Source organism: Cervus elaphus, chromosome 1 (assembly GCF_910594005.1).
Source record: "Cervus elaphus chromosome 1, mCerEla1.1, whole genome shotgun sequence".
In the NCBI taxonomy this organism is placed as follows: Eukaryota; Metazoa; Chordata; class Mammalia; order Artiodactyla; family Cervidae; genus Cervus; species Cervus elaphus.
Window position 1 is genome coordinate 94,488,735 of NC_057815.1, and position 19,551 is coordinate 94,508,285.

A 19,551-nucleotide genomic window follows, 5' to 3' on the forward strand; every position below is an offset into this window, starting at 1 on the left:
GCATTTGAACTGTGGTGTTGGAGAAGACTCTTGAGAGTCCCTTGGACTGCAAGGAGATCCAACCAGTCCATTCTAAAGGAGATCAGTCCTGGGTGTTCATTGGAAGGAGTGATGCTGAAGCTGAAACTCCAATACTTTGGCCACCTCATGTGAAGAGTTGACTCATTGGAAAAGACCCTGATGCTGGGAGGGATTGGGGGCAGGAGGAGAAGGGGACGACAGAGGATGAGATGGCTGGATGGCATCACCGACTCGATGGACATGAGTTTGAGTAAACTCTGGGAGTTTGTGATGGACAGGGAGGCCTGGCGTGCTGCGAATCATGGGGTCGCAAAGAGTCAGACACGACTGAGCAACTGAACTGAACTGAACTGATCTTGGTAGCATGTGAAATGAGAGCAAATGTTTTGTAGCTTGAGCATTTTTTTGGCATTGCCTTTCTTTGGTATTGGAATGAAAACTGACCTTTTCCAGTCCCATGACCCCTGCCGAGTTTTCCAAATTTGCAGGCATGTTGAGTTCAGCACTTTAACAGCATCAGTTTTTAGGGTTTGAATTAGCTCAATTGGAATCCCATCACCTCCACTAGGTTTGTTTGTAGTAATGCTACCTAAGGCCCACTTGACTTTGTACTCCAGGATGTCTAGCTCTAGTCATCTGGCTCATTAAGAACTTTCTTGTATAACGTTCTGTGTAATCTTGCCACATCTTCTTGATCTCTTCTACTTCTGTTAGGTCCTTGACGTTTCTGTCCTTTGCTGTGCCCATCTTTGCATGAAATATTCCATTAGCATCTCCAATTTTCTTGAAGAGATCTCAAGTCTTTCCCATTCTATTATTTTCCTCTATTTCTTTATATTGCTCTCTTAAGAAGGTTTTCTTACCTTGCTATTCTCTGTAAATCTGCATTCATTTGGGTATATTTTTCCCTTTATCCTTTGCCCTTTTTCCTTTTGCAAGTTCCTGGTCTATAAGTACTGTGGGATATACAGTATGTCTAAATAAATTGCCTTTGTATTAATAGCTTCTAAAATAAGCCCCAAATCTACTTTTGAACAGTAGATGTTCAAAAGTTACTTGCTAACTGACTGACTGAAAGAGATGAATGGTGAGTAAGTGAGGGAATGAATGTACATAATATCAATCATGAAATTCTGAAATAAAGTATGGGATTTTTGTTCCAAGGCCCATAGTTTTATGATAATATGATTATTAAAATGATTTTGACTTTGATAAAGAAACAGAGACAACCTACATATCATTTTCTAGAATATTCACTACTTTAGTGCAGGGCACAACTGTTCTTTCTTTATCAACTTAATCCTAAAATTAATACAGTTATGGTATATTCTTGGCTCTAAAATTAATAAAATAACAGATAAATTGTGGACCATAGAAAGGAAGTTCCAAAGATTTTTTACCATGAAGTCACATTTTTTACCATGAAGTTACAATGATATAAATTCTTGAATATTATGTTGTTGCTTCCTCTGGTGTCCTTTGAATCTTGTCTGTCACATGACCAATGTCACTGTCTGCACCATGCAGAGTTAACAATACCTTCATTTGTTCATAGCTCTGCCAACCTCCCCATTGATTCAGTATTCCTATAGGAATGTTGGGTTTTTCAGGTGATTCAGTGGTAAAGAATAAGTCTGCCAATGCAGGAGATACAGGAAATGTGGGTTTCATCCCTGGGTCTGGAAGATCCCCAAGAGTTGGAAATAGCAATCCACTCCAGAATTCTTGCTGGGAAATCCCATGGACAGAGAAGCCTGATTGGCTAGAGTTCTTGTTGTCACAAAGAGTCAGAAACAACTGACCACACACACACACGTAACATTGTTAAGATTCTTTAATTCTTTTTTTTTTCCCACAATTTCCATTGTGTTATTTTGCAGCTTCATCTCTCATTTGAAGCTTACTATTTATTGTACAAGAGGATTTTTTTTATTTCCTAAATCTTCTGTATGTTACATAATAAACATATCTTGGTCAAACAGACAAAACTGTAACACAGTGCCATCACTGGATCACAGAATCTCACCTTTCAAAAATATTTGTAAGAAACATGCACACATATATAAATATATAGAAAAATCATGAAAGACACTATATTTCCATTATTCATGTTAAACAGTGGGTTTATCTTATAGGATGCACTAATTTAAGGTAAAATTTAACAACATATAAGCTAAATTTCCTTTGAATCAACCTCACATTTTCACTCACGTGTTTTCTTTTGTCATTTTTGAATGTAAGTATGATCTCTGTAAGTGTTAATGAATAGACTTTATTATCTGTGAGAAATCAAAGGTGGATATAATGCTTGTGCTTTGGAAGAATTTAAAATAAGGAGGAACTGCTTCTTCAAATCAGCATAGCAGTAGTAACACCAGGAATTTGAACATGTTATCTATGGTTCCCAAACCACAGACTGGGATTAGATGACTGACAATGTATAAATCTAAGAATGGAGGCCAAGTCAGATACCAGTGACTCCAGGTTATGAGGTCATTTGAGTTACGGTTTTACTATTGATCAATTAGTATTTGATAAAGCTAGTCATTTATAATTGTACTACTATTTATAATTGCAAATTGGAGTTTATATATCCAAGTTATATGGAGATAAAATAATAAACAGCATTATAAAATAAAGATTATATATACATTTGTCTTTGGCCGTGCTAGCGTTCTGTCAGTCAGCACAGCTTCTACATACATATATACACATATTGGTAGGAACATACTGAGAAACACATGGATGATAACAAATGGGTTTTTTCTGAATATAAATATAATATATGTAGAGGGTTATTTGCAATCTTTATTTTAAAACATCCAGGGAGAAAAGAAACACATTCATAATGTAAAAATAGTTTCAGCATATCTTCTTGATACTGAGGCATAGAAGAACCTTACCTCAATTTTTTTAACTTCAATTTTTACTGTGAAAATATGCTTTACAGCTAAATCAAATTTTCCAGAACATTTTCTTCATTGCCTCTTTTACATCTTTGTTTCTTAAACTATAGATGATGGGATTTAGCATGGGAATCACAACGCTGTAAAACAGTGACACTACCATGTCATGGTCCAAGGCATAGCTGGAACTGGGCCTCACGTACATGAAGAGAACTGTACCATGAAAAATGGTCACTCCAGTTAGGTGAGAACCACATGTAGAAAAGACTTTCCTTCTCCCTTCTGCGGAACGCATCCTCAGAATGGCCAACAGGATGAAACCATAGGAGATCAAGACACTCAGGACAGTGACTATCTCAATGGAGCCCACGAAGTAGAAGAGCAGAAGCTGGTTTGTGTGAGTGTCAGAGCAAGAAATAGCGAGGAGGGGAGGGATGTCACAGAAGACATGCTTGATTTCATTGGAGGCACAGAAGGAGAGGCTGAAAGTAGCCACGGTGTGTACAGAAGCATGCAAGACGCCACCAACACAGGAAGCAATGGTGAGGGACACATAGACTCTGGGTCCCATGCTGACTGAATACCGGAGGGGGGTGTAGATGGCCACATAGCGATCATACGCCATTGCAGCCAAGAGGAAGCATTCTGTGGTCCCAAAAGTAGTGAAGAGAAACATCTGTGCTGCACACTCAGGCAACAAAATGGTTTTGTTTTTTGACATAAAATCTGCTAACATTTTTGGTGTAATTACTGAAGAATAGCAGACATCGATAGATGATAGCACACTCAGAAAATAGTACATGGGATTATGGAGACGGGAATGCCCAATGACCAATACAACCAGTCCTAAATTTCCTATCAAAGTAAAGAGATAAATTGCTAGAAACAGGAAGAATAAGATAACTTGTATTTCAGGATTATCTGTGAGACCTTTCAGTACAAATAGAGTAACTTCAGTGGTATTCTTCATGGTGACACCTCACAGAACAAATTTAAACATAAAATTACATTTCATTTACTATGAAATAATAAAAACATTGTGAGTCAATAGTGTGGCTTAAGGGGAGTGACATATGCTCTCACATTTATTTTGGTGGTGCTTCATTTCCTAGGAGCTGATCAGGAGACTGTGACAAAGCAGTGAGTGAAGTGTCCATGCTGCTCACTGGGGAATCAGCTGTCAGTGTGTGTGTTCACTTACTGCTCGAATCCATGTAGTTCACAAAACCACCAGGCTAACTGGGTAATGTGTCCCTGCATTCTACTAGCTGCTCTCATACTAAATCACTTTAAATCACACCAAGTGATTGAAGAAAGAATAGTTTCTTTCTGACATCCAAACACATAAGATAGCATCAGTGTACAGATCATTGGAATAGAAGAGTAACACTCCAGAACTTTCAGTAAAAGTGTCAAATGGCTTGCAATCACTGTCTAGTCAATTGTAGAATGAGAACATTAGTATGTTTGACAATATTAGAATTATTATTTTTAAATGGGAGTTTGATTCACAAGATTAGCCCCATTATGATTGTTAACATCAGTTCAATGATATAGTTTGTTCAAGACAAACAACATAGGATTTAGAAACAAAATATTTGTTCATAGGCCAGGTTCATGATTAAAAGCCCTGTGTAATGCTAATATTGCTGTCTAAAGTTTTCCCTCTTCAAGTACTAATACATGTAAATGATCAAGCAGATAAAATAGTACACAGCCACACAGACTAATTAAACATGCAAAGCAACAAATATAAATATGTAAAACAATTTCCTTTAAATATGTCTTGTTTGGTTACAAATTTAGGATGACCATATAATTGAACTTTGATCACCAGATGTATTTTTAAAATATTAGCAAATGCTGTATTACAAAATTAATACTATAACTAATAATTTAAAAATATATGTGATTAGATCCTTGATCCAGATATTCTATTCCTTATCTACTTGTCATATATTTGTTTTGTGATTTTTAATACACACCAAAACATTATCCTACTAGGAAGAAATGCAATATATTGTAATTTAATGATGATTTTTATTCCCTATTCACTCTTCATGACTCTGATTTATTCTTTAGAGAGTAAAGAAACTTTGTAAATTTTGTATTCTGGTAATACCAAAGATACACACACACATCACATAATTCCATTTTCTATGTTACAGGGAGTTTAAGTTTAGATAGTGAAAGACTTATGATGTTAAATGTGTGTGTGTGTGTGTGTGTGTGTGTGTGTGTGTGTGTGTGCTCATTCATATCCAACTCTTTGGGTCCCAGTGGACTTCACTCTCCCAGGATCCTCTATACATGAAATTTTCCAGGCAAGAATACTGGAGTGGGTTGCCATTTCTAAATTTCTCTGAAACAGGCTTTTCTGCTGGATGCCAAAATGAAAGCTATACTGGGTATAATTGAGTCAATATTAGAATATATTGAAAGGACTCAGAATTTTAAAGAGAAAATGACTGATTCTCAAAGGATTTAATAATACAGGATCGGCTTCTAAAATAACATAAAGCTCCTTCTAAAAATACAATGTTAATAGAAGGCGAATACTCCAAATATCTTGATCCAACCATGAAACAGTAAATTTGCAAAGAAGAGGAAAAATAATAACAACCATACACCGAGCACATGCTCCACTGTGGGTTCTGTACATGTTACTTTCTATCCCCTTTATAGAAGCTCTCATAGCTAGTAAGTGTCAGAGCCAAGATCCAATCCCAGGTCTCCCTCACAACGCATCTGCTTTTCATCTTTTTTCACTGCCTCCTGTAATACCACGGCTTCATTCTGAAGCTGATTTCCCACTTGCTACTCTCAGTGAAATAAAACATTCCATTTTTGAGACTTTTTATTTATTTTATTATTTAACTTTTTATTTTTATCATCATATAGCCGATTAACATTGTTGTGATAGTCTCAGGTGGGCAGCAGAGGGACTCAGCCATACACGCACATGTATCCCTTCTCCAAACCCCGCTCCCCTCCAGGCTGCCACATAACTTTGAGCTGAATTCCATCTGCTCCACAGGAGGTCCTTGTTGGTTATCCATTTTAATATTGGTGTGTGTACTTGTCCATTCTAAACTCCCTGACTCACCTTTCCCCTCATTCTTCCCCCATCTAGCAAAAACAAAACAACAAACAACAATAACAACAACAAACATGATTTTTGATGCTCATTTTTCAAAGTTAAATACATTCTTATTTAATTAAAACCATATAATTTCTTCTATTTTCTCTGTTGTATCTATTCACCTATGTGATAGGCAACAACTAACAGGATTGCATGCCATATCTGATATTGATATGATGTCTTATTATTATTTTGCAAATATTAAATTATTCTCCAAATGACCTGAAGTTAGTTTCCTCTTACCTGTGGATCAGCAAAGACAGGTTTAGATACAGTAGCTCGACCTGAAGTTAGTTTCCTCTTACCTGTGGATCAGCAAAGACAGGTTTAGATACAGTAGCTCGAAATGCTTATATCCACTTACTCAATTATTGATGAAACCACAGGAGATTCTCCAAGGGGAATATGTCCTAATTACCTCCTGGATCAAAATAGCAACATGATAATTTACTCAATAAAAAAGAAAACAGTCCTGGAATGATTGAGTGCATGTTAGTATTTGTTGAATAGAGTCCTTTGGTCCCTGATTTATAACAAAACTTTAGATTTGCATTTCCATGATAATTATTGGTGTTAGTTATTTTTTCATACTAACCTGTTGTCTGTGTATCTACTTTGAAGAAAACATCTGTTCAAGGGGGGTTTGCAAATATTTTCTCTCTTTGTGAAGGTTGCCTTCTTACTCTGCTGACTCTTTCCTTTGCTGTATGTATTTTTAGTTTGATGTATTCTCAGTTATCTAATTTTGCTTTTGTTTCCTGTGCTTATGGTGTCATATCCATGAAATTATTAATAAGTACAGTGTCATGAAGTTTTACCCTTATATGTTCTTCTGGGAATTTTTATATTCAGGACTTAGGTTTAAGTCTTTTGATTTTCATTCATGTTGATGATGTTAGATGATGGTTGACTTTCATTCTTTTCTATGTGAATACCCAGTTTTCCCAACACAATTTGTTAAAGTGACTATCATTTTCCCTTGGTGTGTTGTTGACACCCTTGTTGAATATCAATACTAAATATATGTAAATTAATATGTAGCTCTTTGTTCTATTGCTCTATATGTCTGTCTTTATACCAATACTATATTGTTCACATACTGTAGCCTTGCAACATATTTTGGACCCAGGATGTATGATGACTCCAATTTTGTACTTCTTGCACATGATTTCTTTAGATATTTGAAGTCTCGTTACCACATAAAATTTAGTATTTTTTTTTCTTTTTAATAAATACCAATGTCATTTTGATAAGCATTGCATTGAATCTTTCATTGACCTGGGTAGTGTGGATATTTTATCAAATTCACATCAAAAATACAGTTGCATATAACCTCAGAGCTGTTAGGATAGCTGTTATTGAAGAATAAAAAAACAACAAGTGTTGGCAAAGATACGGAGAAAGAACCTATTGGGCACTGATGATATAAAGGAAATTGATACAGTCACTGTGGAAAATGTTGTAGAGTTTCATCAAAAAGTTAAATATACTATGTAATTTACCAGTAATTTCTGGGTATTTATACAAAGAGACTGGAATTAGAATCTTGGAAAGCTATTGCACTCCCCTGTTCACTGCAGCATTATTCACAATAACTAAGATATAAAAACCACTTAATTATCTATTTATGAAAATATGGATTTAAAAAAGCTGACATATACAAACAGTGAAACATTACTCAACTTTAATAAAGGAGGAAATCCTGACATTGTTAAGCAAGATAATTCAGACACAGAAAGATCTCACTTATATGAGTGATCTGTAATAGTCAAACTCATAGGAGCAAAGAGGAGAATGGTGGTTTTTAGGGACTGGGGCAAGGCAGAAATGGACAAGTGATCATCAGAAGATACAAATTTTCAGTTATTCTAGTCAGATTAAGTTCAGGAGATCTACACAGTGTAGTCCCTATAGTTAATAATTCTGTTGCGTATACTCAAAGCTGCTAACAAGGTAGATCTTAAGTGTTTTTATTATAAAATTATAATTAATATAAAATTATATAAAATTTTTAATATATAAAAATATATAAAAAATATATAAAAATATATATAAAATTATTATAAAATTATAATAAAAATAAAAGAGACAGAGGAAACTTTGAGAAATGAGGATATCTTGATGGCCTTGATAGTGGTCATGCTTTCATGGATGTACCCTTCCCAAAATCTTCAAGTGGAGTGCCTTAAATACACATATAAATTTACATATGTTGTACCTCAATGGCAGGCTTCCCTGGTCGCTCAGTGGTAATGAATCGGCCTGCAATGTAGGATACGCAGGTTAGTATCCTTGGGTCAGGAAGATCCCCTGGAGAAGGGAATGGTTACTCAGTCCGGTATTTTCTCCTGAGAATTCCATGGACAGAGGACCCTTGTTGGCTACAGTCCATGGGGTTGGACAGTAGCTAAACCTCATACTTTTCTCTATCATGAATCCAGTGCTCTATAGTGAAATAGATAAATTCTCTAATGGGACATAAATTAAATAAAACATACTTTCATTCATAAACTCATCTTCTTGCTATACAGGCAAGAACAGACATCAGGGATTACTAGAAATTTATACTGACCAGAGTATCAGGAGAACTTATGTAAACATACCAGCATTTTATTGACATGTCCACAAATTTTTATTTACCATTCTATATTTTTATTTAAAAAATTGGTACTAATTCTTAAAATTTTCCTTTGTGAAGCTTAAAAAATTTACCAGTAAAGGTTTTTTGGTTTTGGTATACTGAATCACAGAATACAACCTATAAATTCTAATTTTAGAGACACTATTAATTTAGAAAGGATGTTCATGCTTGGGCTAATTTTCAGAAAAGATGATTAGCTATTCTAATTTAGGGACAGGCATAATGAAGTGACAGAAAGACATTTTAAGGTTTCTTATAGCATAGAGTACTGGGACTCACCCAGTTTAATATCAATAAAATAGTGTGTATTATATATTTTATCTCCTGTAAATGCATGCATAGCTTAAAAAAATTCTTTGTTTCTATTTGGGACCTATTAATTGCTTAGTGCTTTTATTTTTACACTTTGATTTTAAATTCTCTATTCATTTTATTGGATTTAAGTAAAATTTAGAAGTTATATTCCATGTATGTGTATCCTTCACAGATACATAATATTTTAGCATATGAAACATATTTTAATCAGTTGATAAAAGATGCTCTGAAATTACACCATATCCATGTAGTTGAACAAAATATACCTGAACATTTTGGTAAATTAATTAGGTTTTTCTGTGTGTGTGTGGTTCATAAGTAACTTTCAAAGTTAATGCTGTCACTAAGTGCTAAATCTGAGATTTCAATGGTTTTTAACTCCAAATAAGGTTTTTAATTTCCCATAATTGTTTTATTTCAAGCACATTAATTAAGCAAGGGTTAGAATTCTAATGTCACTAAAATGTCTCCTGTACCTAGCAGTTAAATTATATTTTGTGATGGAGTCCTTGCTAGACTCCCTACTGGTCCATTTTTCAAAATTTGTTTGCATATTTGTATTTATTTTCTCTACCGAATTCCTGTTTTTTTTATCTTACTCTCTAGGGTATCTTTGTACATGTTTCATGGATTTGAGAGAGAAAGAGAAAGAAACAGGAAGAGAAGGAAAGTAGGAGAGAGGTTTGGAGAGAAAAAGAAAATACAATTTTTAAAGATTAAGGTAATATTGATGATGCTCCAAATTTATTAACACATATTTTTTTATATACTAATGCAAATTAATTAATACTAATAAAATTAATACAAATTGATGCTTTATGGACTATTTTATTAATATAGCAATTCAAACCTGATGCATTATTATTTTTGTCTCTGTGTTCCCATAATTATTATATAAGTGGTATGGATTTATACAGAAATCAAAATTAATTGTGTTATTTTTTCACACTAGTCTTTTGTGAGAATTAAATGAACATTTTTTGGTGTGGTAAACTCACGCCTGTATTGTTGTTTTTTAATCCCTAAGCCATATCTGACTCTTTGTAACTCCAGGGACTGCAGCCTGCCAGGCCCCTCTGTCCTTGGGATTTCCCAGGCAAGAATACTGGAGTGAGTTGCCATTTTCCTCTCCAGGGGATCTTCCCAACCCAGGAATAGAACCCAGGTCTCCTGCATTGGCAGGCAGATTTTTTACCACTGACCAACCAGGGAAGCCCTTAAACTCACATTTATCAATCTATTTATTTTATGCATTAGAAATGTCTTCTACATGGATTTATGGAAACATTTCTGGGAAAATGAAGACGTGACTTTCTTCTAACGGCAAACTGAAGCTTTTTATTTATTCTTCCTGAGCTATGGACAACTAAATTCAGTAAAAATGTAGCATGTTTAACATCATAAATATAAATTATATAAATTATTGAATTCAACCTGATCCTGTATATGGCAGATTTCTCACTACTTTTAAATACTTTTTTAATTTTGACAAGCTGAAGGAAAAACAAAAGTTAACATGCCAAAAATTTGCCCCTTAATGTGATGAATCCAGTAATTAATTTTGTTTCAATAACTAAGATTTCAGTTCAGATACAAGAATGTCTTTAACTTTAAAAAAAAAAAGTCATATACTTCCCTTTGTCCAATCCCACCAAGTAAGAAACAGTGTAATGACGTTGGGGTGAAGAAGGAAAACCCATAAGCAGCTATAATGTAACAAAAGAACATCCACTATTTGTTTTTGACTGAAATATATTTCAAAAATATTTCCAAGGACGTGCAAAGATAAGAACATGAATTGAGAAGCTCCTCACTTGTTACTAATACAACTTGAAAGTCAGTACCAGTATGATAAGCTGCAGAGGTCAAAATGAACAGTTTAATAATATGTGTTTTTAGAAAAAAAATAATAAAATCATATTGTTATTGTTTGCAAAAAGAGTACATCTCCAAAATACAGTATGTTGTTCAGTTCAACACTGGTTTTGAATGGAAGCTAATGGAATAGGAAAATTGCCAGAAAAATGATATTAAATTATTTTACTTAAACATGCAGCTCTGTACAGTAAGTTGAAATATGTTTCATTGGTGACATCTTCTATTTATCTGGAAGACTTAAGTAGTTTTTATATTATTTTCTTATTTAAGGAAAATCCAAATCTTGCTATGTGTGCTTACTTACCTCCATTTTTACAACTGTGAATGTAAAAAGGCACGTCAAGCACCTTGTAGCAAAGCTAGTATGTAGTTACATACTTTCCACAATAACATTTCAATATTGAAAAATTACATTTATTCATATCAGTAGATTTTAAAATATGAAAACATATGGTAAAGAATGTAACAAAAAATAAACTGGAAGATAAACCACTTTAATTGACATGGTATTTTAACATGATTAATTTAGCCAACAACTGAATGTAATAACTTATAATGTAATCCCATTTTAGGGAAAAAATTTAGCTTAGACTTTATTTTAACGAGGTAGCACTATTAAAACTAAAACCATTTTACACCCCAAAAATACTAATGATAATGGAAGGATTGATAGAAGGAAGGAAAACTACATATAATATTGATACAGCTAACTTTGAAAGACATGCCCTTGCAATGAAAATGAAGTCTATCGGAATCAGGGCTCAATATGAGCACGGTAGGGATGCTGTTTGTACTTTGTTCACGGTCCTGGAAACTGAGGAATAGTGGCATCTACCAGGGCTCACAGAGCAGAAAGAGTCAAAAAAATCAGGCAAAGCTGAGTCAGGACCAGGCCTGCAGGGAAAGCCAGGAAGATGTGGTGGAGCTTAGCTTGGGACGAGTTCCATATGCCAGTCAGTCCTACCTAACTCTCTGAGTTGTGCTTGTCTTTTTTCATCCTTGAGAATTAAGTGCAATCCTGGTAAATGCTAATGCCTAGTCTCAGCATTCTGCGATGAATTACTGAATGAATTTACTATCCATAAGTTCAGTTCAGTTCAATTGCTCAGTCGTGTCCAACACTGTGGGACCCCATGGACTGCAACACGCCAGGCCTCCCTGTCCATCACCTGGAGTTTACTCAAACTCATGTCTATTAACTCTGTGATACTATTCAACCATCTCATCCCCTGTCATCCCCTTCTCCTCGTGCCTTCAATCTTTCCCAGCAGCAGAGTCTTTTCAAATGAGTCAGTTCTTCGAATCAGGTGGCCAAATATTGGAGTTTCTGTTTCAAAATCAGTCTTTCCAATGAACATTCATGACTGATTTCCTTTAGGATGGACTGGTTGGATCTCCCTGCATCCAAAGGACTCTAAAGAGGCTTCTCTAACACCACAATTCAAAAGCATCAATTCTTCAGTGCTCAGTTTTCTCTATAGTCCAACTCTCACATCCATACATGACTCCTGGGAAAAACATAGCCTTGACGGGACGGACCTTTGTTGACAAAGTAATGTCTCTGCTTTTAATACACTGTCTAGGTTGGTCATAACTTTCCCTCCAAGGAGTAAGTGTCTTTTAATTTCATGGCTGCAATCACCATCTGCAGTGATTTTGGAGCCCCCCCAAAATGAAGTCAGCCACTGTTTCCACTGTTTCCCCATCTATTTGCCATGAAGTGATGGGACTGGATGCCATGATCTTAGTTTTCTGAATGTTGAGCTTTAAGCCAACTTTTTCACTGTCCTCTTTCACTTTCATCAAGAGGCTCTTTAGTTCTTCTTCTTTAGTTCTTTCTGCCGTAAGGGTGGTGTCATCTGCATATCTGAGGTTATTGATATTCGATCCAGCTTGTGCTTCCTCCAGCCCAGCATTTCTCATGATGTACTCTGCATATAAGTTAAATAAGCAGGGTAACAATATACAGCCTTGACATACTCCTTTTCCTATTTGGAACCAGCCTGTTGTTCCATGCCAGTTCTAACTGTTGCTTCCTGGCCTGCATACCAATATCTCAAGAGGCAGGTCAGGTGGTCTGGTATTCCCACCTCTTTCAGAATTTTCCAGTTTGTGGTGATCCACACAGTCAAAGGCTTTGGCATAGTCAATAAAGTAGAAATAGATGTTTTTTTCTGGAACTCTTGTGCTTTTTTGATGATCCAATAGATGTTGGCAATTTGATCTCTGGTTCCTCTGCCTTTTCTATATCCAGCTTGAACAACTGGAAGTTCATGGTTCACGTATTGCTGAAGCCTGGCTTGGAGAATTTTGAGCATTACTTTGCTAGCATGTGAGATGAGTGCAATTATGTGGTAGTTTGAGCACTCTTTGGCATTGCCTTTCTTAGGGATCGGAATGAAAACTGACCTTTTCCAGTCCTGTGGCCACTGCTGAGTTTTCCAAATTTGTTTGCATATTCAGTGCAGCACTTTCACAGTATCCTATTTTTAATATTTGAAACAGTTCAACTGAAATTCCATCACCTCCATTAGCTTTGTTTGTAGTGATGCTCCTAAGGCCTCCTTGACTTCACATTCCAGGATGTCTGGCTCTAGGTGAGTGAGCACACCATCGTGATTATCTGGGTTGTGAAAATCTTTTTTGTATGGTTCTTCTGTGTATTCTTGCCAACTCTTCTTAATATCTTCTGCTTCTTTTAGGTCCATACCATTGAGCTCATCTTTGCATGAATTAGTATCTCTAATTTTCTAGAAGCGATCTCTAGTCTTTCCTATTCCATTGTTTTCCTCTATTTCTTTGCACGGATAGCTGAGGAACACTTTCTTATCTCTCCTTGGTATTCTTTGAACTCTGCACTTAAATTGGTATTTCTTTCCCATATGATCTGTATACTTCTTCTTATATAGGTAAAAATGATAAGAGGGAGAGAAATGCACCGGCACAAAGAACGTAAGAATAGCAACACACATTTGAACACATGCGTGAGGTCTCTGAACCACAGACTGGCAGTAGACTGCTGCCCATGCAGAGATCTGAGGTTGGAGCAGAGTGCTTAGCACTGGAGTCTGAACCAGTGATCCCATGGAACATGATACGGGGGCAGGTGAGCTGTGGTTTTCCTGTTGATCAGATTGTGCTTGCTTAAGCTAGTCAGATATATAATTATCATACTACTAGTGATTGCAACTACAGTAACATAGCCACTTTCGATTATATGATAAAAAAGTTGATACCACATATTTTAAGGTAAAGATCTCACGCCTATGAGACTGTGTGTGTGTAAATATATGTAGAGTATGTACCAATATACATAAATTAAAATCTTAACCCTCTGTATTTCAGAATGTGACTGTTATAGCAATGGATTTTTCATGGATATAATTAACTTGAAGTCTTTAGTTGTTGTTGCTAAATCACTAAATCACTTTAGTTGTTCTTGCTAAAGTCACTAAATCACTTCTGACTCTTGCAACTCCATGAACAGAGAAGCTTGATGGACCCCATTGACTGTAGCCCACCAGATTTCTCTGTTCATGGGCTTTTCAGGCAAAAATACTGGACTGTGTTGCCATTTTCTTCTCTAGGGAATCTTCCTGACACAGGGATCAAACCCACATCTCTTTTGTCTCCTGCATTGGCAGGTTGATTCTTTATCATTGCACCATGTGAGAAACCATAATTCTATGTACTTCTCGTCAATGATTTGTAAATTTATAAGATGCATAATTGTACTGTTTTCTCTTGTTTACAGCTAGTTTACTTTTCCTATATTTGTGTTCCTTTTTCTTTAAAACTTAAAAATTTAAAGCTTAACATTTATTTTTGTGATGTTGATGTCTGTTTAAGAATCTCTTCAATGCTGAGTCATACACACACACACACATTATTCAACAACATATTTGCATAGTTTGGATATGCAAGTATAACTAATATCAGTGAACATGGTTTAGTTTTGATATTTAGTAGAAGAAACTGTATGAATAGCACAGAGGAGAGTATCCCAAACAGGAGAAATAAGAGCAGAGTTTTTATATAGGAATAAATATAATAAGGGCTTCCCTGATGGCTCAAATGGTGAAGAAGAACCAGCCTGCAATGCAGGAGACCCAGGTATGATCCCTGGGTCGGGAAGATCCCCTGAAGTAGGAAATGGCAACCCATTCCAGTATTCTTGCCTGGAGAATTCCATGGACAGAGGAGCTTGGTGGGCTACAGTCCATGGGGTTGCAAAGAGACAACTGAGCTGCTGGCACTTTCAAGTACAGGTAATACAGGTAGGAGGGTTCTGCACAAGAACTTTAGAATTATAATTTATACTTAACCCCAATTCAGACAAGTATCATTAGGTTGGACTCTAAATCTCAGAAGCTTGTCTTGGATTTAAAAATAAGGATGCTCCTTTAAGAAGAGAATGAGTTTGTGCAAAATTGTGATTAAAAGTTAATAAATACAAATGAGTGAAAGCAGGAAAGGAGAACACTGCATCTTAAGGTTATTTCTGAAGGACACATATCCTTGCAATGAACACGAGGTCTATTGGAAACAAGGATTAAACCTGCATGTAGGGGAGACCCCTCCGTAATGAGGTTCTTGGGCCTGAGCATGAGGAGTGGGGGTTTATGCAGGGGCATATCAGAATTGAAATGGTCCAAGGAAAAGAGAGTTAAAATCTGAGTCAGCACCAGACCTGTAATCAAATCCATAAAAGTGGTTTGGGACTCAGTTGTGGAAAGAGCTGAATACGCAGGCCAGTTATACATTACTCTCTGAATTGTGTTTGTCTTTTTTTAATGTGTGATCTTGATAAATGTCAACACCTAGACTTTATTTCTGTGAGAGATTAAAGATTTGTTTAGCATTCCAGCTCTGAATGAAATAACAAGAATGGAAGAAATGCATCCTTACAAATAAGCATGCTAGTTAGCACCAGGGATCTGAACGTGTTGTCTATGGTCCCCAGACCACAGACTGGGATTAGATAGCTGCCAGTGAATGAATCTAAGGACAGATCAGGGTGCTTTGAGATGAATTCAGATACCAATGGCTCCATGGTATGGGATCATATGAACTATGGGTTTGCTATTGATTATTAGCATTTGATCAAGCTCATCAGATATAATGTTAATTACAGTTGTGAATATTGGGAACTATACATTCAAATTATACCAAAATGAAAGAAGAAAAGAATACATACTATGCTAAAGTTACATCTACATATGCCTGTGTGTGTTTGTGTTATGTCAATCAGCATGCTTTTACATACAAATGTGTATGGGTGTGTGTGCATGTGTGTATGAGTGTGTGGACACCTCTATCAATAGGGTAATATTAAAGGGCAAATGCATGATACAATTTTTCTGCATATAAAAATAACATAGATAGAAGGTTAGCTATGATGTTTATATTAAAATATCCAGGAAGAAGAGACATATATTAATAAACTAAAAAAAATTTCATCATGTCTTCTTGATATTATGTACATAACCTCACTCTCAATTTTTTAATGTTTACTCTGAAAATATACTTTATTGATAAACCAATTTTTCCCAAACACTTTTTTCATTGCCTCTTTTACATCTTTGTTCCTTAAACTATAGATGATGGGATTCAGCATTGGAATCACGACACTGTAAAACAGTGACACGATCATGTCATGGTTCAAGGCATAGCTGGAACTTGGTCTTACATACATGAAGAGAACTGTACCATGAAAAATGGACACTCCAGTTAAGTGAGAACCACATGTAGAAAAGACTTTCCTTCTCCCTACAGCAGATGGCATCCTCAGAATGGCCAACAGAATGAAACCATAGGAGATCAAGACACTCAGGACAGTGACTATCTCAATAGAGCCTGCAAAGTAGAAGAGCAGAAGCTGGTTTGTGTGAGTGTCAGAGCAAGAAATAGCGAGGAGGGGAGGGATGTCACAGAAGACATGTCTGATTTCATTGGAGGCACAGAAGGAGAGGCTGAAAGTAGCCACTGTGTGTACAGAAGCATGCAAGACGCCACCAACATAGGAAGCAATGGTGAGTGGCACATAGACCCTGGGTCCCATGCTGCCTGAATACAGGAGGGGGGTGTAGATGGCCACATAGCGATCATACGCCATTGCAGCCAAGATAAAGCATTCTGTGGTCCCAAAAGTAACAGCAAGAAACATCTGTGCTGCACATTCAAGGAAGGAAATGGCTTTGTTCTTTGACATAAAACCTACTAACATTTTGGGGGTAACTACTGAGGAATAGCAGGCATCCACAGATGAAAGCACACTCAGAAAATAGTACATGGGGCTGTGGAGCCGGCAATCCCCAATGACTAGTACAATCAGTCCTAAATTTCCAATCAGCGTGAAGAGGTAAATTGCTAGAAACAAGAAGAATAAGATGATTTGCAATTCAAGATTGTCTGTGAAGCCTTTCAGTAAAAAGGATGTTACTTCGGTGACATTCTTCATCTTGATACCTCATGGAACAAACACAAAGATTTTTCAAAACTTGCAATTCATTTCCTACCAAAAGAGTGAATAACTTTGTGACTCAATGGAATGTGATTTGTGTCTTCATATTTATTTTTTGCCAGAGTGTGATTTCCCAGTCTGGATCAGAACATGGTGACAAGACAGCGGGTCAAGCGTTCATGCCGCTCACTGAAGACTCAAAGGGGAAAATACGTGTGTTCCTCACTCACGGGCAGATCCACGCGTCTAGGTCCATGAGATAAACCAGCTAGTTTACCACCGAATCCTATTAGTTGTTTCCGTATTAAACTAGCTTAAAACTCCAAATCATTGGTTAAAATCAATTTCCTTCTCCCATACAGTAACATGGCCTAGTGTATCCGTGTGCAGATACCTGGAAAGGATATCAGCAATCTAGTTACTTTGAGTAAGTGTGTAAAATGATTTCTTATAATTTGCTTATCTATAGAATGAAACATTAATATTGATTTTACAATGCAGAACAAATACTGTCATATAAAATACATTAATAAAGCTGAATCTTCAAAATATTGTTAAATAGATAATGCTAAATTAGGTTGGTCTTGCAGAGTAGCAACCTCTCAGACTGTAACATTTTATGTGCTATTTCCAAATTCTTTCTAACTCTATTAACCCTTATTAGGTGTATCCAAATGAAATAATCAAAATTTTTAAGATGGTGGGCCATGATGGAATTAAACAATGATATTGCAACTTATAGTCATTAAATGTATTTCTGAGATACTTAGCATTATATTGTGTTTTTTCATTTACTAAATAATCAGTCATATTTATTATTTTCAGATATCTAAAATCTTTGATTTTCAACGGTCTCAAGATCTGTGGTGAAAATGTGAAGAAATTTTCTGAAAACAAAAACAATTTTTAAAAAATTATTATACTTGTTTAGATAGTTTACTGTGGTTCCAGTGAATTATCAACTAGACAATGTGAGTCACAATTAAAGTCACTTACAAAAATTGTAGCTAAATATGGCAACAATAACAAACAAATATAAACCTAAATTTAATCCTTTGTATTTTCTTTGTTGTATTTATTCACCTATGTGATAGGAAACAACTGTTAATAAAAGGATTGCACAGCATCTCTGATCTTGTTAGGTCCAAACTCCTAAAATACTCAGCAAATGCCCTGAAGATCTCTCTTACCTCAGCAGAAGCAGTTTTGATGTCTTATGAGTATAATTAATTCAAACTGCTTATATCTACCTCCTCAACTGTTGCTGAAACCAAAGGAGAGTTCCCAAGGGGAATATGTTCCAATTATGATCTAGTTCAAAATAGCAACATGATGACTCACTCAATAAAAAAGAAAATGGTCCTGGGATAATTCATGACCCACTAATATTTGCTGAAAAAATAAAGTCAGTCAGCCTCCAACTTATAATAATGCTTTATATTTGTGTTTCCCTAATAACTAGTGGTGTTAAGTATTTTTTCACACTAACCTGTTGTCCGTTTGTGTCTTCTTTGGGGAAAGTCTGTTTAAGTGATCTGCAGACATGTTCTCCTACTCTGTTGGAGGCCTTCTTACTCTGTGGATTCTGTCACTTGCTGCACGTAACTTTAGTGAGATGAGCTCACCTTACCTAACTGTGCTCTTGTTGCCTGTCCTTATGGTGTCATATCCATGAAATCATCACTAAACTTAATGTCATGAGGCTTTTCCCTTTTATTTCTTCTGAGAGTTTTATAGTTTCATGGCTTATGTTTAAGCATAAGTTGACTTTTATTCATGGTTTAAGATGAGGGTTGATTTTCATTCTTTTGCATGTGAATATCCAGTTTTTCCAACAGTATACTTTTCCCACTATGTACTGTTAACACCCTTGTTGAAGATTCAGTTGACTAAATATGTGTGAATTGATTTGTGAGCTCCTTATTCTGCTTCATTGGCCTAGATGTCTGTCTTTATACCAAAACTGTTTTGTTCAAGTACTGTAGCTTTGTAATACATTTTTGAAACCAGGATGTGTGATGACTCCAGCTTTGTACTTTTGCATTCTGTTTCTTTGGATGTTTGATATTGTCTGTGGTGTCACACAAAATTTATGCTTTTTCTACTTCAAAAAATACCAAAGTTATTTTATAAACATTGCATTGGATCTTTTATTGCCCTGGGTAGCAAATAAATTTTATCAAAT

At 35.7% G+C, this 19,551-nt stretch overlaps 2 protein-coding genes across 2 annotated transcripts; both read right to left on the bottom strand.

Moving 5' to 3' along the window:
- Window positions 1–2,976: 2,976 nt before the first annotated feature.
- On the bottom strand, window positions 2,977–3,930 carry LOC122700515 (olfactory receptor 5T2-like). The gene has a single exon (XM_043913450.1). The coding sequence runs from the start codon at window positions 3,895–3,897 to the stop codon at window positions 2,977–2,979; it is 921 nt and encodes a 306-aa protein (XP_043769385.1). The 5' UTR covers window positions 3,898–3,930.
- Window positions 3,931–16,406: 12,476 nt separating this feature from the next.
- Window positions 16,407–17,482, bottom strand: LOC122703176 (olfactory receptor 5T2-like). Its single transcript, XM_043917244.1, has one exon. The coding sequence runs from the start codon at window positions 17,361–17,363 to the stop codon at window positions 16,407–16,409; it is 957 nt and encodes a 318-aa protein (XP_043773179.1). The 5' UTR covers window positions 17,364–17,482.
- Between the last annotated feature and the right edge of the window lie 2,069 nt (window positions 17,483–19,551).